The sequence below is a fragment of the Micrasema longulum genome, unplaced genomic scaffold (genome assembly GCF_059751315.1).
Source record: "Micrasema longulum isolate JH-2025_06_02 unplaced genomic scaffold, ASM5975131v1 h1tg000541l, whole genome shotgun sequence".
NCBI classification, from domain to species: Eukaryota; Metazoa; Arthropoda; class Insecta; order Trichoptera; family Brachycentridae; genus Micrasema; species Micrasema longulum.
This window is the reverse complement of record NW_028277737.1, coordinates 962100-979397: the sequence shown is the minus strand read 5'-3', so window position 1 is coordinate 979397 and position 17298 is coordinate 962100. Positions and strand designations below refer to the sequence as shown.

Sequence of the window (17298 nt, the reverse complement as noted above, 5' to 3'; positions counted from 1 at the left end):
ACCTATTCTTATACATATATTATAAATAAAATCATTACAAATCACAAATTGAAAATGTAATTAAGTAAAATAAAATAAATACGTGTATGGTGCCCTTTATAGACACGTCTTCCGCGCATTGACATACGTATAACAATGTACTATCAAAATACAACAATACAATTATACAGCTTGGGCCCGGTATCAATAAAACATCTACAGCTACATCCTGCACAGTTTCTGTGTTATTAGATAATTTTTATTGAAATAGTTACGGGTTTCATTCTATTTTAAGTACAATTTGGCGTATATTTCAATTTTGTACATCTCAGGCATTTTTTGTATGACCAATGAGTATTCCCCTTTATATGTAGAATGGCGACGTGTCTCATCTCTGAAGCGTGGTGCTCCACCTCTGAGGCGTTATGCCCCATCGTTGGGGCGTACGCCCCACCGTGGGAAACATACAATTTTATTTCATCTATTTTCACCTATTACTCAATGTTTGACCACAAAGTTAATGCTTGAAATATTAATAATATTTCACCTATTTTGACGGAAACACAATATTTTTTAAGCACCGCTGTTCACTCAACTTTTTTACGGTAAAATAATTATTAATATTTATTTTTTCGCTACAAAATGAATAACCAGAATCTGCTACGAACATCGAATGTTGAAGATCTGGGCGTTAGATTTGTGAGCACCCTGACATTTCATGAACTCATAGAGACAATCAGTGGTAATGCATTTAAGATGTTAGGATTTGTTCTGCGTACTGCCAGGGTTTTCGAAAATACCCGCGTATTGAGAACTCTTTACAACTCCTTGGTGCGAAGTAGACTCAAGAGTGGCTCGATAATTTGGGGGCTACATGAACTGAAGTACTCTCTTATGATAGAGAAAATCGAAAAGAAGTTGCTGAGATATCTCTACATGAAAAAGTGTGGGTATTATCCTTGGCTCAACCCGACCGAGTTTCTCTAGGGTATGTTTGGCTACAACAATTTGGATACTAGAAAGAAAAATGTGTATTTGACTATACATTTTTATCGATTGTTGCGCGGTATGATCGATAATTCTGAGATTATGATGAGCATTGGTTTTTATGTTCCTGATAATTACCCAAGACAGCGTCAGCATAGATTGTTTCATATTCCAATATACAGGACCAACCTGCCTATTGTTATGCCTGTTGGAAGAGCTACCGTGATGCTGAACAACATCGCTCTGGATATTGATCTGGTCCGTGTATCCGAAGGGACTTTCCGTGGCAGGATTCTCCTACTACTTCGACATGAGTCTCTTTCGTGTATTTTTTTCTTTTTTTAATATGTACGTATTGAATTTATTTTTGCAATATATATGTTATATTTAAAATGCATAAATTGAATTGAATTGAATTGAATTAATCTGAATCAGAAAAAAAAATAAAACTTAGATCATGAGTAAATGATATTCAGGTGAAACTGTCAAAGGGGATCGCAACAAATAGCGTAATCCGTGAGGCAAAATATATTCGTAAGGGCGTATACTTTAAAGTTTGTGTTGTCGTGTCTGTAAAACAACTTTGTGCCTTAAAATAGACTGAAGATCGTTTTGTTAATCCGGAATACATAAAAAAAGTTTCCCAACCTCGCAACACAACTAAAGTTTCCCCGATCGTTCCACGAATTACTAATTACTTCGGAATACGACGATTAAATTGCGTTATTCAAGATTATTCAATAATCTCCCAAAAACTATTGTTCTGTAGGTCTGTGAACTTTTAGTGGATAACTAAAATAATATGCTATAAATATATTAAATAAAAGCTGTTCTGCTGAACTGAAAGTACAATACCGTCACCTAAATTAAGCCGTAAGATATTTTTTTTCTATTATCACTCTTTTTCATGAACTTCAATGGAATATAATTTTTACTGAAATTATAATTCCACTTTCCCATCTGAGACATTGTTTAAATTTATGAAGGTACTAGACATTAGACATTAAACATTAAAAAAAAAAAGAATCATTTACACATTTCTTGTCATGCGGTTACAAGAGGAGATCTTATCAGAATGCTCGTATGAAGTTTTCTTGTAATTTGGAATGTGAATATCAAAAACACGTACGACTTTTGCTAAGAGAAATTTCTCTTTTGTGGCCCCAAGAGTGTTCAATGTCATAGATGAACATTCCATTATGTCGCATCTTAACTCAACGCACGGCTCTTGACCTTATCGAGTTAGGGATACGTTAGTATTATTCTTTGTGATATATATCTTTGTGAATATTTTTTTTTAAATAACCACAAAGTAAGTGCATCAAATATAATTTTTAGAATATTATTTTGTTTAAACTCAATATGCTAACCGATCTCGAAACATGACTGTTTATTGTCAAAAATAATAAACTGAAATAAACATGATTTTGATGAAATTATAAATAAAGTTATCAATGAAACTTCTTGGTTTAGTTTTACTTTTTTATTATTTTGAGTAACGAGCGCTTTTGCCTAAATAGGTATCTTCAAGACTGGTGAATTGTTTACAACGTTTACAGCTTTTATACTATTTTTAACATGTTTTGGAGATAAGAAGATCAAATAAGTATTTTAACAGGGGACAGAAAACATAAATATTTACAAGTTTGCTAAACAGTTCATTTTTGGGAGTTTATGGACTAAAATTAGGATTAAGCATTTATTATTTAAAATGTGTGAAAAAAACATATGGCGAAATACAAAACAGTGGGAAATACACATTTTAACAATTTAAGTTGGCACAATACTTTGATTTTTTGACAGGTAAGTTTACATACCTTTAGATGAATGACGAAATATTTTTAGATACATGCCTAGATAAAACATTTGTTTATGGAATTAAGTAATTCATTTTGATATTTAATTCCGTGTTAATTATTTTATTTTAGTAGTTAATTAAATTAAACGGAGCGTAGTTGTATTTTAAATTAATGATTTAAGTAAAGGAAAGTTCAATAATTCCAATTGCTGGTTTATTATTTTTGCATTAAGTTTAATTCTATTAATTTGTAATGGTTTTAATTTATTTATTTTTTTCCTTTTATGTTCAAAATGTGATAATTTAATATTGTTTTCGCTGTCATAAGTATAGTTAAGCGAGTTTAAGGGTGTTGCAAAATCAGATTTATCATTTTTTAATCTAAAAGATCTTACTAAAGATAAAATATGTAGTTTAATCAAGAAATATTAAAAAAAACATCAATTTTCAAATAAACATTTTTATTTTTTTTTTAAGGAAAGTTATTTATCTTAACGCATGGACAAAGGAAGAGTTGCTATCGTCTATTTGGTGTGAATACCGATGAATTATATTACAAATTAAGTATTGAAATACTAATTTCCTTATGAAAACTAGTGTCTTTGTTTTCCTAAACAATTTTGACAATAAGGGTTTTTTATATCAATATCTGTAGCTAAGCTTTTAGTGGCTTTAACAATATTATAATTCCTTTAGGGGATAGTGCTTAATCAAAGAGCGTAAATTCTGCAAACAATAGGAACAAATGGTAGTCGTTATCGTAAACGTGTTTCTGCTATGCCTGTTCCGAAAGTTTCAGTGATCCCTGAAATTATTTTCAGTATTTTTCAGGACAGAGGAAGCAAAGTGGAAATTTTGCTAAGCGATTGGGAGAAAACCATTTCTGGCGTATTTCTTCGCATATTTTTTGTTTTTGTCAGCAAAAATATCGATGGAACCATTATCAGCGATATATTGTTATTTTAACAATGACTTTTTCCATAGGAGAAAATATTTGGCTTAACTTATATTACTTGTATATCCCAAACTTACTTTTGTTCAGAGAAGAGTTAAAATATTTTTTACGTTTTTTTTTAAGTATTTTACAAAACAATGCAACACTGTACGAATCTACTAATTTTCACTCAACACAGGGCTTTTGGCCTCATAGAGTTTGGAATTCGTTATTTTTGTATGTTTTTGTAATATTTTTGTATTTGTATGAATGAATAAATAAATTTAAAAATAAATAAATATTGATTATTAGAAGTCTTAACAAAATATGCAACAATTTAAAAGGTTAGGGTGATTGTACGGAAGCCTTATCCTAAATATTTACAGGGCTTTTATCTTGACATAATGATTTTATCTCCTTGAGTCGAAGTGATGAAATATTTATTTGAAATGGTTGTTTTTAAACTATAATATTTCGTAGTCCCTGGACTGGGACCTGAAGCGTAAGAGTGATCATGATACGTTGATGTAACAAAAAAGATCAATATATGCAGTGCCCTATGGACCATTCGGTGTAGAAAGGAAATGAAGGAAAAGGAGTCTAAAGAGTTAATCAAAATTGATATTTATTTGTTTATAAATTTGTATAAACCACTTTAATTTTTTTAAATTACACTTCGACCGATTTCGAGGTTACAACCTCATTGTCAAGAATATAACTAACTTTTAATTACACGCGTTGCTATTTATATAATGAAATATTGTTTGAAAGAGACAGAAAATTGAAAGAAAGCAAAACCGGTCGAAGTGTAATTTTAAAAAATTAAAGTGGTTTATACAAATTTAATAACAAATAAGTGTAAAATGTCATCCCACAAAGTGAAAAATGTTTTTGATAATAATAATACAAAATTGATATATTCACAAAAGATATAAAAAAAAATTTAGAAGGAAAAGAAGTTCAGGTAAGTAATTTTATACCTCGTGGTTAAATGGTCAGCAAATTTGCTTACCATGCAAAAGGTTTTAGATTCGATTCCCTACACGACTGACATAAAACATTTATAGTTCCAGGACCAGAAGCGTAAGATTTAACATCTTACATTCTAACAAAAATGATCAAGTTACGCTGCGGTTGGTTTGGTAATGCAGTGCCCTATGCAATTTTCCAATGAATTATTTAAAATACAGTAAGTACAATAATAGTATTTTGTAAACTTTTCTTCTTAAACCGTTAACTGTTAACTGGCGGTTGCATGTTTATTAACCGATTTCGTTAACTATAAACATATTTTGATACAAATTCAAATTCTAGTCGTAATTTTGTGTTTTTTCTTAGCAATATTCTACATTCTAACATACATAAAACATGAAAATGTATAAAGTGCTGGTAGGTCAATAACGATAGGTTTGCCTGTATTTATGATTATCATTTTTATTTTTTTATATTTTTATTTTAAACATAATATATTGACGGGTACACTCATAAACCTCCCTTTATACATACTCTATTTGTACACACACAACATTTACACTCATGCATATGCAATCATATGCATGTACACTAAATTAAACATTTATTTTTCCCATGCTATATAACCCGTAAAACTTAAGTTACGATCTTAAGCAATATAAAATCAGTTAATCATATGAAATAAATAATCATATATCGCAAGTAACTTGAGCGTAGAATGAAATAAATAATTAAATAATAATAATATAATACGGTCAGTGTCAAATATGGCATTCTCGCTATATTTTATATAATTCACCGGTATATCAAATCTTAATTAAAAATGGTATTAAGCTTACTTATGGATGTTCATAAAACCTAAAGTGTGATATTTTCTCATTTCTGGTGTTATTGAAAATGTTCTTATTTTTATTTTTGTATACCCATTGACCTATTAACACACATAAACGCGCCCTAAGCCCTAACAAATGATGAGACTTAACTTATTCCCAAACGCTCAGTGATACCTAACGTGTATTTAGTCGTACTTTGACCGCCAGCCGAGTGTGACGTGAGCTTGATGTTTAGAATCGAAAAAAAAAATGCCTGCTTGTGTCTCGAAAATGCGCAAAAATTGTTGGGATAAACATAGTAAAATAATGGTGTAGCTTTTAGTAAGTGATTGACAAAACTTTAAAGGAAAAAAAATTCTTTTTAATGTCAAACTACGCCTAGCGGCGCTAAAATGAAGCTCTTCTTTTTACCCGGTATGCATTTGTAGACATGCGGTTTTAGAAATATAATAAATGTGAGTTGGTATTATTTAAGCACTCTTCAAAATACAGTAAAAAGAAAAAAAATGGGAGAAAAGAAAGGAATTTATTGAAAAAATCTGATTGGGATCCATCAAAAACTAATGTTGTTGGGAAACATTTAAATTGAAACTTTTTTATATGCCGAAAATGGGTCCCCTTCCAGGAGTGCTATTTTGAACCACTCTCGTGGTGCGAGAAAACAGTTTATCTCGTGTATTTTTTATTTAAATAAGCGAGAAATTACGACCGCTAGAGCGTTTGGAATACCAGCCCAGTTTTGGTAATATATGCATTCTGGTCGAGTGCAACAATGGTAAAAATAAACAAACTCGATAACTATTGGTACGTTTTCGTGTTTTACCTGTATCTTTTTTATATTTTACTCTCTCGAGCGCTTCTATTTGTATTAATAGTTCGATGTTAAATCCAATTTGATTACATGACAGAGTTGAATAATACGGTTGTTCTAGTTTTAGCTTTTGATTGAATAAGTAATATGTCATTATATAATTTTGATCTGTAGGGACGGGGTAGTTTAATCAATTCACGAATGTGTTCTAAATGCACGTGTCGTAATATATCAAGGTGCTTATGTTTATATTTTTTTATGTTCAAACTGTTCCTTATTATGAATTGTAATGCTTGTTTCATTTAAATAATTATGTTTAACTTGATTCTTTATTTTTTAACAATAAATTTATCTTACATTTCTAGGTTAATGTAAAATATTTTAACTTCACTTTTATTGACAAATTACAACAGGGATGGAGAAAACTTTAAATAAGGGAACATTGAAGTCTAGGCATTTACAGGGCTTATGACCTGTCATTGGATGGTTTAAGTGGCCACTTTACACACTTTGTAAAATTCACCATTTTGCCTATGTTTCTGTTAATTCTTCCATTTGTTGATTTTACTGAAGTTAAAGAGCTGAAACCTTTATTGTTGTGAAGAGATTCATCTGACTGAGTTATTTTTTTTCATTCCTTATAATAATTTTTGTATTCATTCACAAAAAAAAAAATTTTTTTCAAAATTAAAACCGTTTTATTTGTCAAACAAATAAACTCATTAATTTCTTTAATATTTCTCAAAACGAACTAATATAATATTTAATGAAGTAGTCCAACCTTAACGTTCCCAGTGCCTTTAGTATTGAACTTATAGGAGTCTTTTACAGCGCCTTACAGAGTTTGCTGTTTCCGGAATCGTGCTTTTATTGTACGGGCGCTTGTGCCGAGTATGCAAGCGCTTAAAAAGCTATCGTTTTTTCTAAAACAGCTTTCCTGAGAACGAAAAGAGTGTTTCGTATGCATGGGAAATCCCCGATTGAAAAGTAACGAGCGAAAGTTTAGAAAATATTTTTTTCAATTCAATTTACGTAGGTACGTTTTAAAATTTAATTGACCTATTTTGAAAAATGATTTCAAATTCAAATGTTATCATCATCGTTATTTTTACGCACCTAACATTGCATAGGGTACTGCATTAATACACCAATCGCTGCGTACCTTGACCATTTTTAGTAACGAAGGAAAGATGATTTTATAATCTTACCTTCATGTGATATAAATGATCAAGTTATGTTGTAGTTGATGTAGTAATGCAGTGTTCTATGCACTTTTAAAAGCAGAAAATGAGTGAAGTCATAAAACATATCCATCCAGAATTCTAAGTTTATTTAGCAAACGTAACAATAGAAACATAAATGTTTATGGAAACAGAGAGAGAGGGGAGGAAAATTATATAGGAGCTATATAATGTCTTCTCCCTTTTATGTACTTTTAATCAAATTTTTATAACATTCCTTTCTTTTCTTTTAGTATTATTTTTTTCCCTCTCTTTCTCTCTTCATAATAATGTAAAATGTGTTGTTAGTCCCATTTAAAAAAAAAATCTCATGTTATTATAAAAAAGACTATGATATCCTCAATGAATAAATGAATAAATATCATGCATCCGCCCGGGCATAGACAGCAATTAAAAAAATGCAATAAATAACAGTATAAAACTACCTTTGAATTATTTGAAAATGAGCAGATACTAAAATATAAAAACTTTAATGGTCAATAACAATTGAATTTAATTTATTTCCGCTTGGTTTTTTTTTGTATACTAAATGTTTAAAAATATTTTAAAAATTATATCTAAATTACGCTAAATAAAAGTTTATCGGTAGGTTTCTATACGAATGAGAAAAACAGGAAATTATCACAAAGCATTTAGTATACACAGAAAATAAAACTATACTTAGAATTTTTTTTAATATTAGTACTAGTTTAAAATAAAATAAAAATAATAATAATCATTTTAAATATCACATTTTTTTTGGTACATTTTTAAAGTTATAAAAGTCTATGAAATACAGTAAAAAAAAATGCTAATTATTAGTAGCATAAAATATGTAATTTTGAATTCCCGCAAAAACGATTATTCCATTGGCCACGCCCCTAATACGTCACGATTTATGTTTATTTGTTCTGGCAATTGAAATTTGTTAAAAACAATATCACGAATCTTGACGTCATAACAACCAAGGCCAAACGCGTTTTTCTAGCAACGTATGTTTATTAAATTTCTTTTTTACATTTATGTATGAAAACATTTCTATACAATATCCATATTGATTTTGAAAATACTATTAATTATTCGTAATCGATTTCATACATTTTTATCGGTGTATGTAGTATGTGATATTTCTCTATTGATAATTTAAATCATATTGATGTCAACTTAAAAAACAGTATAAATAATGTTGATGTATATTTCCTAAAAAAAAAATTGGAAATAATAATAAGATAAGTTCGTGTCAACTTACATCCATCTTGTCCTTTTCATTTCCTAGTCTTGGAGTTCCTGGAGACCAACTCGGGCCAGCTAAAGCAGCTGCCATTTTGTAGCCCATGGTTTTGTAAGATGCTATTCTTTCCAACATATGGATAGTGTAGAAAGTCTGAAAAAAAATCAACCATTTGATTATTCTTACCCTAATAACTGTTTAATCATATTATATCATGAAAGCTTTACTTATTTTTATAATAAATTCTATGTACATTCGATGACGTCGCTTTAATTAGTTCGTTTTTACTAAAAATCTTTTTTTTTGTACGTTTAAAAAAAAATTGCCGTGCAATGTAATGCTCTTATTTTTACCGGGCGCAAAAACAACATTGTTTTATCCAATTCCCCGTAGGGATCAACTTCCTCGCTGTTTGAAAGTCTTTACACTAGTGTTCGCGGACTCTTTGCGGCGCTAATGTTGAGTCCATTTTAAAAACACACCTTTCTTGAAAATGAAATTTAATTAAGATAACATAAACATACACACTGTTAACCAGTACAACTGTTTATTTCAATTCGTGGGTAATTGCCTTCTGTGCCTTCATTACCTAACGGAATTTCATAATGATAAGGAGTTATGCTACTCAGAAATATGCCGTTGTGTGTGATAAAAAAAATGCTGTGACTGTATTACAACTGTAAAAAACAAACAGAAATATCGTTTCATTCGTTAGTAAAATCCAATTCATGGAACAAGTGGATAAATAGTTAAATTTAAAGTCAACTTATAATTAGAAATCAAACACTGATTTGAGTCTACTGAACTACTACTGATTTCTAATAATAAGTTTAAATATAGAGTTCTACAAAATAAACACCCAATCAATCAATAAATTTAAAGTATTATACATTTTTCTAAATGTTGGCAACTGTTGGCTAGTGTCGTATATCGTTACGAATTACACAGAAATAAACTATGAAAATGTGTGTATCTCTTTCTGAAATGAATGATTTTATGCGTCTCATGATCTCTTTTTTTCAAATCGTTCAGGGCAACGCAATATTTGCTTTATCTAAGACGTAGCTAGTATATAAATAACGTGTCTATTTATTATACATCAGAACTGTTAACCGCATTCGTTTTATACTAAGACATTCCAAGTGTTTAAGTTTAAACCATAATAAAATGTAAGTAGAAATCTTTTATTACAGTTCTGTATATACATATGCATAAATACAAACACGTTCATGTGTATAACGTAACTATTTCATTAATTTTATTAATTCCAGAACATGTATTTAACATCTTTGAAACCTTCTAAGACGAACATGTGGAACCCAATTTACTAAGAACTGGGGACCAATTATATTTTTACGTTCATTTTGCTAAAACATATCCCTCTCGAAGAGAAACAAACCCTTGTTAATTTCCCTTCCCTCATAAACTCACCCTTTTATGTGTCTACCCTATTCGCTACCAAATTAATGGATGCATAAAAAACAAACCGCCAGCGACACAGCCTTCAACGGGTATATAAAGATGTTGGCAAATTGTAAGGGTTTTATATCACTCTTTAAAGTCGAGGGTCTTTAATCTAGCCATAAATTTTCTATACCTTTTAGGTCAGAAAAGACATTAAAGAGTTGACCGAGTCGTAATCCAAAATGGATGGCTTTTCACGTACAAAAAACAAATTAAGCACTTTGATCAATTTTCATTCATGTTTTCTATTTACATTTATACTTTTTGTTATATTTTTTTTTGTTTTATTCTCCTTTTTTGTTAAATAGTTTCAAGAATGTTAACTACTTAGTCCTAATGCTTTCCATATATTTTTTTTGAGTTTTTTTAATTATGTTTAATTACATGTTAGTCTTTTTTCAATGTTGTTTTTAATCATTCGCAAGCCGTGATTAGCTATAAGAATTACTAATCTAACATGAATGTTTTTTTTTGCTTGGTAAAGCAGATAATTATAGGCTACCACTACATACCGCAATTTGCATCTCAGGACTTAAGTCTCCTAAGTAATGCCTACATACAAAAAAAAGCTCTTTGCCAAACGAAAAAAGCTTCCTAAAAGAGTTCTCTGCCATCTTATGACCTTGGAGTTTTTGTCCAGAAAAAAGACAATTCAGAAACTATTGAAATATTTTATACTCCAATGAATTGAGGAAACGACGGAAGGGACTTTTTCACTGACTTGGATCAAATTGATTGAACACGATAAATTCGTCAAATTAATTGTTGGCAGCCAATCTGTAAATCGGACGGGACATATTTGTTTTGCTCTCATTTTTTTTATTTAGTTATAATATTTAAACTAATAATAACATAAAGTTATTTCCTAAAATAAAATGAAAACTTATTATTACAGCAATGAAAAAAAAGGCAAACACAATGGTAAATTATTGCACAAACACCCAACATAGACAAATATCATATTTGAATTATCGTCATTTGACGAAGATTAAGCACGGAAGTATAGGGGTGTTTCGGTTATTTAAACTGTTTTTCTGACTTTTTCGTTACAGTAAAAGTTTCATTTTTTGTGAAGCTTTTTCAGCTGTTTCGGAAGAATTACTGTTTTCAAATAACTGTTAAATTAAACACCTCTTCAATGCGTGAGATTAATATCAATACGGGAATGTCATATTTGTATTGTTTCGTGTGTATTTTAATGTATTTTAATCTTCCGCTGTTTTTTTTTTCTTAAATGTAAATAAAATAAATACACAAATGAACTCAGAACACGTCAAATTCTCAGTAGTCTACTTTGGTTTGGGTAACATTTCATTCCGGTTAAGTCTAAGTTATGCGAGATAAGTGTCAACTGTTTATGATTTTGCCGAGTAAGTAACCAGTCTTGACTTGTATGAAATGGAAGTTTGTAATGACGCAAAATATTTTGCGAGATTTTCTTCTAAAAAAATTCAGCTTTATGGTCGTAACGAAGGAATGGGAGTCTAAATATAGAGATCGTACGTTAATTAAAATTCGCGTTGCAAGCGAGATAAAATTTTATGGCATTTATCTTTGCCAACACTAGCATATGGTTTAACCAATTCATGGAGTCATAAAAATATAAACAGCAAGGAATTTAAGCTAAGTCATTTTTTATCTCAATTGCAACATCTTTCTTACGGTGAAAAATATTCTATCAATATACTTCTGAGTGTGACCAAACATTATCTTTATTGCGGTGAATTATTTAACATAATAATATATTATTAATATTATTTTATATTTTGAATCATTTTGGGTGCTCAAATCTAAATTCATCATTATTCTATGTCCACTCCCTAGTTGGAGCATATGGTGTCCACAAAGAGCCTGCATGCATCTTTATCGGCTGCTAGTTCCCGTGCGTCCTTTCAAGTTAAGTTCGCGTCCCGTAATTCTGACGTAAACTACCGACGAACAGTCAGCAGCGGACGTCCAGGACGTCGAGAACCTGATGCCTTGTAAAGTAGGCAATCGTGGTTAATGCTCTCAGGAGGCATCCGCAGTATACCATGGCCCAGCCAAATGCATCGCCTCCGCTTGATGACAGTTGTCACAGGAGTTTACTGAGTCCATTATCTTATTACGTCATTTTTTCAAGTCAAACCACCGCTCACCCAAGATTCTTCTGAGACACTTATTCTCAAAACTGAGTATTTTGCTGTTTTAAACACTAGCAAGGTGCCACAATTAGCATCAGCAGAGGAGAAAAGGTGTTATACAGGCATTACATGGTGATTTTTATTGAGTTAATATCTGATCTCCAGACAGCTTTCATACTGTTAAATGTGGCGCCTCCTATTCCTAGCCGCATTCCCAGTTTTTTTTTAAAGCTGACATTTTCCGTAACACATACTCTCAGGTATTTGAGACCTTTAGACCCCCAAATCGTCAATTATAAATGCATCATCGGTGCATTTATAATTCACAAAGTTGATGAATGATGAAGTTGGCCGCCCGTCAAGATTTTATTACTCAGGTTCTTATTTCAAAAATTATGTTTCTAAAAGATTAAGGAGTTTTTGTTCAACTGTTAACAATTTTTTTATTTGGTACATCCAAAAAGTACCTCGTTACAAAAGTGAATAAATGTATGGAGAAAACCATAAACTAAAATGTCAATGAATGTCCTCGTTACATCCGAGATCTCGCTATTTCCGTGATCGTTATAACCTAGTTCGATTGTACTCAGGTCTGATACCTATTTTAGCACTTATAGGCGCAATATTTTTGCCAGAATATGTACAAGACCCACGTAATTGGTTAAAAATACATTTAAACTAATATTGGCAAAATACTAAATAAGTAATTCAAGTATAATATTATTCATGCTATGAAGTTTTTTTGAACAAAACCTATCAAAATACCACATATTAAAAACTATTTTTACATGTCTAATTTAAATAAAAATAAATTAATACCTGGAGTTCTATTGGATCGAAACACGGCTTATTGAAAACAAGTCCATAGACAATTTCTTCTTTCTCTCGTTCTTCTGCAAATGTTCCGAAAATCCTGTCCCAAATAATAAGCACTCCACCGTAATTTTTGTCTAAACAGTATTTATTGCAACCTGCAAAAAAATATTTAAAATGATGATATATTTTTTATACAGCAGTTTAATGGTTAAAATATAAATAATAAGACAGAAAAAGATGCTGAAATGCGTTCAAAAGTCGAGGAAGTACTAGGAATACGTGGCATAACAAAACAGAAAAACGGTCTTAGAATATTCACGTGTTTCAGTTATTTAAAATAATGCAATTTTGATTTTTTTTTTGCGATACGGAAAAAACATTTTTGATAGGGGAATATGGAATACTTGGCATTTACAAAGCTTATGACTTGGTATTAAAAAGTTTAAGTGGTCTTTTTACATTTACACACAGTGTAACATTTACCATTGTCAGAACACACTTAAAATATTATTGATTCGACTAACTGGTATAAAAAGAAGTATAAAATTGATCAATTGTTTGCGGGCCTTGCCTTGTACGTAAAAAAATTCAAGCAGATGAATCCCACGCACATTTGTATAAGGTTCATAAATTTGACAATTAAGTGTTTTTAATTTAAAAAGTCAACTTTAACATATTTAATATGGAGTCCCTTAACAGAACGTTGTCAGAGGAATAATTGTAGAAAATATCGCACCATGATGCACCCTATGATGCTTCGGAGTATTGAAGATGTATTCCAGGGGTCCGAGGGTTGTGACTGTCTTGGTGTGAACCCAGAATTGGAAGATAAGAGAGAACTGCTGATGAGTGAGGAAATGAGTCGGAGGAATAATTATTGCCAAGGGTAGATAGAAAATCTGAAATTATAAAAAAACCAAATATACAAAAATACAATCATAATAAATTACATTAACGTATTATCAAATTGACATATTACTAGCACTACATCAATGGCATTTCGTTTTGTGGGTAATTGATTTCTTTACCTTTACTCTCTCATGGTATTTTGATGTGACACTACGCAGAAAAAAATCTGTGGAGTGTAATGAGAAACTGTTTTAATTACGCTGCAACTAATATTTAAAAAAAAAAAAGGCAGTGATTTTTACAGTATTCGAAAAATGTCTAACCTAACCATATAATATTATCTGATAATCATTGGATTTCCATGGGTATATCTACAATTATACTTATTGATTGATGATAAAATATTATATTTATTTTCAAAATTGGGGCAAAAGTAAGTAGATTTTTCTATTTAGAATAGTTGTAAATAAAAAATTTGATTTACATAAGTTGATTCAATTTACATGGGAAAAACTGAAAGAAACTTTAATATTAGAGTAAAAGAACACTTAAGGCGCCTAATTAATGTTTTTTTCCGAATTATCAAACCATCTTGTAGAAAATAATCATAACTTTAATAAAAATACTCGTTTAAAGAGTTTACATGTTAAAAATAAAAAATCTAAATTAGACAACTATGAAATTGAAAAAAGCTAATAATAATAAATTAAATACACAATATTTACAAATGCCCACTTTACGCGAAAAATCAGATAAAAGGGTACTCGCGAAGATTTTCTATCGACGTAATAAAGCTCAGTCGAAAGCAAGTGGGGGTTATCACTAAAGCCCTTACAGGTCACTGAAGATTGAACGAACACCTTGCTTGAATGAACCTTTCCGAAACTTCTAGATATTGGTTCTGCAGTGCAGATGAGGAAACACCTATTCACGTTTCATGTGAATGTGATGTTTTATATCATAAAAGAAGCAGCGTCATCGAAGGACCACTGGTTAAACTTGAGGATGATCAAAAGCTCGTCCTTAAACTAATAGTCTGATATTTTATGGATCTGAGCTAAGAGGGGGAGATTTGGCAAAATGATGACAAAAAACTCTCGCCTTTCGCACAGTTGCCAGGCTCTTTTAAGACATGGGCTTGAAGAGCGAGAACTAATTCACGGGGACCCGTCACAATAGATCTTCACATGTTGCAGTGACGTCAGGAGCTTATAAAGCACTGACCTTCACTTCAAAAATAAGAATCCACCAAAAAATAAAGTCACACTCAAAAATGACAAAAAGTCAAAGATAAGTCCACTCCTGTCTCATTTTGGAACTCCTCCCTCATTTCATACCGCAAACACAAAATACTACTGACATAAACTTAAATTACTAAACACGTACGATGTTTGCTCGGAGACACTATTCGTATATAACTCCAAAAATGTTCAACGTCTTGGATGGACATATAAAGTTCTCCAAAACAGTGTTTTTATTTTAGATAAAGATCCATAACTGGATTTTGTCGAGGAGTAGAGACCACTGTATAATATTGCCACGGGAATAAATTTATAGTATCGATGCTGCCTTAATTATTACACTTATGTGTATGTACATATGCATATATTGTATAATATATTGGAATAAACTTAATAGTGATGCTTAATAATTTTCAAATATGTATTTTTACTATTGCTAATCGAAACATAAAATTATTAATCTGTTTATTGAATTATATATTGTACCATATTATTTTTATTTTTATTATTAAAATTAATAACTAAATTGAATTATAAAATTATTCAAGAAATAAATTAAAATTTTCGACACGTGATTTTAACTTGGCTTCACCGCGTTTTATTAGATAACTTAGCCGTATTTATTTCTTGTCATTTTTACTATGCATTTTGTAAATTGATGGGTCATAATATTCATAAATATATTCATTTTGGTATAGAAGAGTCCCGACTCAACGGGGAATATTCTAACTAGTCGGGACATAAACATAATATTTGATTGAGCTAAAATAAAATTGTGTAATATTTAATAAATAAATAAACTTTTAAGTATACACTTGAGTGAGATTATTAATATTTATGTGGGGTTTATAGTCTATGATCGATGACACAAACGTGCTAAATAATTTCACCTAAGTCATGACTTCGAGAAGCAAGTCAGCATTTTCTATTGAATTCTATACATTACATTCTGGAGAACACAAGATTAACGTCCAGCAGTACATTAACATCATCCCTACCATAAATATATGAATAACGAATAATTGCGGGCTATATAGAGACCACAAGGCGCAGTCAACGCCCAATTCAGTCCAGTAAAGTTCAGTCAGTCAGTCACTCAGTTCTCGCATGTAATTCAAGTGCAGTTACATCAACAAAGCGCCGTGTCTTTTTTGCCATGTAGTCAATACGCATTAAACAGCAACCTGGTGTATTCTATCAATTTCTAACTGGAGTAGGAGTAGGTAAAATTTCAAAAACTGTTACCTCTGATACCGATTGTGGAGTTCTTCAGTCTAATTTGGTAAGGCTGTACAACTGGTGCCAGAAAAATGAACTTTATTTAAATGTCGACAAGTGTTGTGTAATATCATTTACAAGAAGTAAAAAACCCATAATATTCGATTACAACATTAATAATATCAATCTGGGAAGAGTTACACAAATAAAGGATTTGGGGATAGTTTTTGACGAAAAATTGACATTTATTCCTCACATTGATACCATCAGTAATAAGGCAATTAAATGTCTTGGATATTTGCAGCGAACCGTAAAGGATTTTAATTCCATCACTACCCTCAAAGTGCTATTTACTGCCTTGGTTAGAAGTAATTTAGAATTCAATTCAACAATTTGGTCACCTTATTACAATGTTCATATTTTAAAGTTAGAAAGAGTACAACGTAAATTCCTTAGATTCATCAATTACAAACTTAATATACCCGCTGAAAATATTGATTATGATAATTTATTATGTACACTAAATATGTCAACTCTATGTAAAAGAAGAATTATAAATGACTTATTAAATTTATATAAAATAGCGAATGGCGTATTGGACGTCCCGGAATTAACTAGTGTTATCAGCTTGAAAGTACCTCTTCGAAATACTCGGCAGCTAACGTTATTTTTTGAATCTCCTGGCAGTCACAATTATTATTACAATTCACCAATACCTAGACTACACCGGCTAGGTAACGAGTATGGTGAAGTTGATATATTTTGTCTGTCTTTATATAAATATAGGTTAAGTATTCAAAAGGTTATAAATTAATTTATGTA

At 30.7% G+C, this 17298-nt stretch overlaps 1 protein-coding gene across 12 annotated transcripts in view; it reads right to left on the bottom strand.

The window, feature by feature from the left end:
* LOC148280784 (alkylglycerol monooxygenase-like) overlaps positions 1 to 17298 on the bottom strand; it is a 90766-nt gene that overhangs the window by 18724 nt on the left and 54744 nt on the right. For all 12 annotated transcript variants that reach the window (XM_088227830.1, XM_088227818.1, XM_088227822.1 and 9 more), the window contains 3 exons: positions 13905 to 14067; positions 13172 to 13323; positions 8784 to 8918 (listed from right to left, as the gene is read on the bottom strand). In XM_088227830.1, coding sequence (XP_088083956.1) covers positions 8784 to 8918; positions 13172 to 13323; positions 13905 to 14067 — 450 coding nt within the window. The remainder of the gene's footprint in view (positions 1 to 8783; positions 8919 to 13171; positions 13324 to 13904; positions 14068 to 17298) is intronic.